General features: G+C 33.0%; 1 protein-coding gene across 1 annotated transcript; it reads right to left on the bottom strand.

The window, feature by feature from the left end:
• Positions 1–276: 276 nt before the first annotated feature.
• LOC105798485 (molybdenum cofactor sulfurase) lies at positions 277–2,370 on the bottom strand. The gene has a single exon (XM_012628572.2). It carries the CDS (start codon positions 2,322–2,324, stop codon positions 426–428), a length of 1,899 nt encoding a protein of 632 aa, XP_012484026.1. The 5' UTR covers positions 2,325–2,370; the 3' UTR covers positions 277–425.
• Between the last annotated feature and the right edge of the window lie 3,946 nt (positions 2,371–6,316).

Here is a 6,316-nt window from a genome sequence, read left to right as displayed (position 1 = left end):
CGTATTTTGACTGTTATTTGTAATTCGTGTTACAAGATACGTAATAGGTTTTTTTTTTTTTTTTTTGTGTGTGTGTAATATCACAAAATCTTCAAAAGCAATTGGTCAACCTGGGTGAGGAAGCAAGTTCCTGATAAATAGGAAGCTAGTGTCCTTGATCCTCACAATATGTACTGATCCTTGTTAAAGAATAGACTACTAGTTACGACCTAAAGAAGGAGAGTATAAATATATAAAAACAGAACGACAGAGGACGTATTTTGGGACACAAACAGAGAAACTATAATCCAGTATGTTAATTATCATACTATGTAATGGTATTCTTGTGCATACAAAAATAAAATAATGAAATGGAACTACATGTTTTATGTAATATCATATTTGTGGCAATACAGATTCCTTTGGCTATCAAAGAAAAATTGAATTTAGAGAACTTCAATAGTTTTTTGATTTAGAGAAGTGTACCTCCACCGTTCCTTTTCCACAAAATCTGCATCAAGAAACTGGGCAATGAATGCCCAAAGCTTATAAATGTCTTGAAAATTAGCTAAGAACCCCAATGCAGCAGTAACAACAGCTATTCCCATATCACTTTTGTCTTTTCCTTTATTTCCATCGGCTTCATTATTTCTCCTCTCAATCACTTTTTCCTTCTCTTCTTGATACTTGTCTGCAAACCATATGTGGTGCAGGAACCCATAGCTGAGGGAAATATTGCTCCGATCCGCTAGCTTCTGTACAAGGACCGGCTCGATTTTTTCTCCTTTCCAATCAAATACATTGAATGCGATTGCTGGTCCTCGATCAAATTTTACTTTTGGGCCATATATTCTAACCAGGGGAGTCCCATTTGTGTTGGGATGCTGGAGTTTCAATAGAGCACTCACAAGCCAATTGATGAGGCACCTTGCTCTATTGCTAATTGTTACCAATCCTAATGAATCCACTTCATCTAAGCCCCTACACTCCATCTCAATACCCTTGTCTGATTCTGACACTTCACTCATTTCAATCCCTTTTAGTTTTTCTACAATTTCTGCATGTTGAATCTCGTAAGTTGTTTTCCCTTTTTCAATTCTTCCAGACTGTGAAGCTAGGTATTCAACTTCAGTGTCGGTTCCTGGAGATTCAGTCACTGCTCGGAATAGCTTCTGAGAAGGGATGAGGCCTATAATCCCTGAAGTTGATGAAGTTTCCAGAACTGGAATGGTTGATTTCTTGGCGAAGAGACAAGCAAATCCTGAAGGGTTTTCTCCAAAAACCTTGTAGAAAGAGCAGATAAGGAAATCTGGACGAAAAAGTGAAAGGCCAAAGCTGTCCATGTCTTTTGGTCCCAACGCACATGAATCTATCAACACATGCCATCCGTTTTCCTCCGCGATGCTCATCCAGAGATAAGGATATCTAGCTCCAGTCATCCTGGAATGAAGTGGGAACACAAAAAGACCTCTTCTTTTCTTCTTTTTTTTCTTCTCCTTGCTTACTAACATGTTTCTCAGCTTTGATGACTGAAGTCTCAGCCTAGGCCATGAGAATTCTGCAGACATAACTTTGGCCCCATTTTTCTCAGAACTATTGGACATCGCTTCAATTGCTTCACTCTCATAATCATAGACTGTTAAAAGCTTCCTATTAGACTGGAAAGGATAAGACTCTGCAACTTGCTTGAAAGCTGATGTCTTGTTTGCTGTGAAAACCATGGAGTAATCATTTTCTGAAACATTAAGAAAACTCATTATCCTCTTCCTGATAACAGATTCGAACTCTGATGCCACTCCACCATGAAGTAATTGTGTCTTGAGATTTCCTGGTTTGTAAGACACCCCAAAGAAGGGAATATCCAAAACCGGAGGAGGCGATTCTGGGGGCACAGGGAAGGAAGATGAGGCAATTCGATATTTTGGGCACTCCTGTTTTTGTAACTGTGAATAGGAGAAGAGACCAATGCCAAGATAATCAAGGCAAGTATGGTCGGAGAAGGAGAGATGGTAATACTCTCGTGATCGTATTTGGTCAACTCGATAGGTATCCGAATACTGAGGGTAAGCCTTGGTGAATTCGGCAAACGAGTCTTGAATAGATGGAAGAGATTCATGGTTGGTGAATTGGGTGTTGGGGAAAATAGAAGAAGTAGTTTTAGACGCAAAGTCACGGCGGCAAGCTGCCGAAGAGGTTCGGGGTTTCGAAGCTTTGGTTTGAGGCTCATGTTGGTTGAGGAAAGGAGAGGGACAGCAGCCATGGAGGCATCCTTGTGAAACCTCTTCTAGGCAAGGGGATTGCATTTTTTGGCTCTCTTCCTTCATTGATCTTTGATCTTTTTTCATTGGTCTTTTATTTTCATAATCTTTTTTTATATAAAGACTACCACCTACAAGACAAATGGATGCTTTAATTTGTATTTATTTACATGTTTTGTAGTGGGGTAGCCGATGGAGTAATGAACCAGTTGTGTGTGAAGTCATTGAAAAAGTCAATTCAAAATTTAGTATATAAATAAGTTGTATTATTTAATTGGAAATGTTTATATTATGTTTAAATTATTGTATATTGTATTGTATTTTAATTACTTTTTTAATGGTGGAGTAAAACTGGAAAAGAAAATAGTGGTCAATTGCAAAAATTAAAAGGGAAAAGTAGAGTATTAGAAAGAAAAAAAAAAGAAAGAAAGAAGTGGAAAAGCAAAGAGAGAGAGAGAGAGAAAATGGCGGAAAAGGAAACAGGGAATAGTTGAAATTTTCCCAATCATGACTCCTGGATCGCTTCCTTATTAAGTTTGTTCCAAATCAACCCTTTTTCTTTTTTCTTTTAATTAAATCGATGTTACAAATAAAACCGTGTTAAGTTTTGACCCCACTTAAGATGATATTGATTAAAAAATTTATTCTTTAAAAATAATAATTGGATAATTAACGGGTTTATAACTTCATATGAATCAGTATAAACATAAAAATGTTGCAAATATTTATAGCCTTCCAAGTGTCTCCATATGAATGCATGATTGCATTGTTTGAGTATAAAATGTGAAAAGATTTTGTTTTCTTTGCCCAAAAGAGTGAGAAAAGATTTTAGTAGATAAGTTTTATACCTTTTTATGAATGCCTTAAATGAGATGAAAGTTTAGGTATGAATGCCTTAAATGATTCAAATTTGGCAATAATATTTTTTCTATTAACAAGTGGATGCGTGATGTTTTCCTTTTAACATGAGAGAAATGAGTAAGTTTTATTTTTATTTTTATTATGCTTTAATTATTAACATAATTTGATTAGATTTTTACAGTAATAATATAAAAATAAGGGTAAACTACACCATGGTCACTTTTGTTTACCTTAGGTTACGTTTAGTCACTTATGTTTGAAATGTTACGTTTTAGTCATTTACGTTATCATGTTGTAACATTTTAGTCAATTGAGCCATTAATAAATCGTTAATGGTGTATTGATGGTGACGTGTACGTTAAATCATCATTTCAAACAAAATTTTAGGTTAAATTATACAATTGATCCCATATTTTTTCGTTTTAAGTAATTTAATTTTTTATTTTATGTTCTTTAAACTTTCTTTTTTTTTCCATTCTCTTTTGTTTCTCCCTCTGTTTTCATATCTTTCCCATTTCTTTTAACATATTAGGAAGTTGAATTGGCAGTGAAAAAAGAAGTAGGAAGTCGACTATCATCATTTGCCTATAACCAAAACCCTATAACCAAAACCCATAAACCCATACCATGTTTCTTTCTTCACTACCAATTCGACTTCCTGGTATGTTAAAATAAATAAAGAAGGTAGGAAAACAGAGGTAGAAGCAGAAGAGAATGAAAAATAAAGAAAATAAAGAATGAAAGTTAAAAGAACATAAAAGAATTAAATTGCTCAAAACGAAAAATTATGAGGACCAGTTGTATAATTTAACCTAAAATTTTTGTTTTAAATGATAATTTAACGTGCCACGTCAGCTTACCATTACACCATTAACGACAATTAACGGCTCAGTGACTAAAATGTTACAACACAATAACGTAAGTGACTAAAACGTAACATTTCAAACATAAGTAACTGAAATGTAACCTAAGGTAAACAAAAGTGACCATGGGTGTAGTTTACCCAAAAAATAATTATGAAAATAAGGTACTTTACATATAATCTACGAGAATTGATTGTTTTGAATAGTAAATTTTTTTATCGCCTTGTCCTGCAACAGCACTCCCAAAAGTATAACCATTATTCATCAATTATTCCAACTAACTAATTTTTTTAATTGGTGTTATTACCTTAATTGGCGATACAAATTTTTTTAATTTCCCTCTCAATTTTCCCTTTTAGCTTACTGTATATTCTAGTATAAAAATGCCAGAATCGCCATATAGGGTTGCGACATCACTTTTTGCCACCTGCATGCGTGCCTGTAACAAACAAAGAAAAATTGAATGGTATCACCAACTAGGAAGGCAACACCGATTAGCATTTTAACATCTGCTTCCCCGCCTAAAAAAATCTTTGGTTGGTTTTTTTTTTTTTGAAACAAACCAAGAGAGAAAAAAATTGTGTTGTTAAAGTTATCTGGGAGAAATCTTAAGTTCTAAACAGTTGCAAAAGTCTCAAGCTTGGATCCCTATAGTTATTAGAAATTAAGATTGAAAATCAAGAATAATTGTTTTTCATTTCAGAAATCAAGTTTGAGTTTATAATGTTAGTTTGTAATTATTTTTTTATGTCATTTTATTATAATTATGTGACTATATAGCGATCCTCAGACTTGAGATTATCATTGTCTCAATATTGTGAGTCGTATATTTTGATACAATCAAACGTATATCGTAGCAAGTTGTACTATAAAGACTAATGTTGGATATACCACAACCTATGTAGTGTGATATGGTTGATCAAGATATGATTTATCCCTCCTACATAATGGGAGCAATATCGAAGGCCTTTTGATGGAGTGAGACTAGAAATGCATGGTCATGCTTGAATAAGTTGATATGAGATTTCACACTTATTTGTTTATTGTAGTCTACTCAAAAAAATCAAGAAATATGAGATTGGACTATACAAGTGCGACTATTCCATGACTTGTGTCCAATCTAGATTTTAAGGATAGAAGAATATAATACATGACAAGATTATCACCGAAAGGTTATTTCGAATCATGATTTCATGTAACTTGGATAACAATGATATACTGCTATATGCCACCCATTGCTTGTAATGTTAGAAACGTTCTAGTATTACTACCAACATTACAAGAGCCTATAGGGTCACACCCTATAGTTGAAGCAAACAGAATCCAAATACATCTGGTATTGTAATTTAGTTGTCAGATGAATTTAAATTAATTTAATTCGATAGTTAAATATAAAACACATTATATGTACAAACTTGTTGTACAAAAAAAGAGAAAACAAATAAAATTAATATATGAATTTGATTAGTACCAAATATTAATTATATATTTTACGAAATTATTAATATAAACAGTTATAATAATTTATGTAAAAATATAAAGGACATGGAAAATTATATTCTTTTGGAAAGAATATAATCTTTTCCTAACTTTCCATTTATTTCATTAATAATAAGGGAATAATCCCGTTTTTATTTTCTGATATATGATATCAAATTAAATAAAAGGAAATGGATCCCTTGGTGTTTTAGAGTTACAAAAAAAAAAAAAAACAAAATAAAGAGGTCTAGCATACATTCTTGAAATCTCTCTTTGAAAAAGTTGAAGAGAATTTTTTTTGTTCGTTCTTTGATTGGGTGGGTTACGTAAAGGTTGAGACATTATTGTTACGACTTGGAATCGACATTTTCGAAAGGGATCTCATCAACAACATCATCCATCGCTTTTCAGTGTTTTGAAAGGTATATTTTCAACTCTTGTTTCAACTCGATTTGTTCCTCGTACATGGATCCTTGTTGACGATCACCAAAATAATATTTCCGCTACGCCATGGGGCGTACTAGGGATCCAACAGTGGTATTAAAGCCACTTGTACGATACAGATTCGAGATTAAATTTATTGGTTGATGCAATTGTATAACATACTTGTTATTTGATATGTTTAATCAATATATTTTTATGAACATTTGATATTTGTTATCTGCTGTTAAAAACGTGCATGTTTAATTTGTTAAACCTTTGTGAGTATTTGTTCCTCTCAATCGATGATTAAGTGTTAATCATTGATTTGAAGCCTATTGGATCTTGCATATGGTTTGTTAAGTGTTAATGAATCTATTTTGGGGCAGTGGGGTTTTTTTTCATTTGAAGTTAGTTGTTAACTTGTTCATTATATTCGAAAAAGGAACAAAAACT

This window comes from Gossypium raimondii, chromosome 9 (genome assembly GCF_025698545.1).
Source record: "Gossypium raimondii isolate GPD5lz chromosome 9, ASM2569854v1, whole genome shotgun sequence".
NCBI classification, from domain to species: Eukaryota; Viridiplantae; Streptophyta; class Magnoliopsida; order Malvales; family Malvaceae; genus Gossypium; species Gossypium raimondii.
The sequence above is the reverse complement of the archived record's forward strand: the minus strand, read 5'-3'. Positions and strand labels throughout refer to the sequence as shown.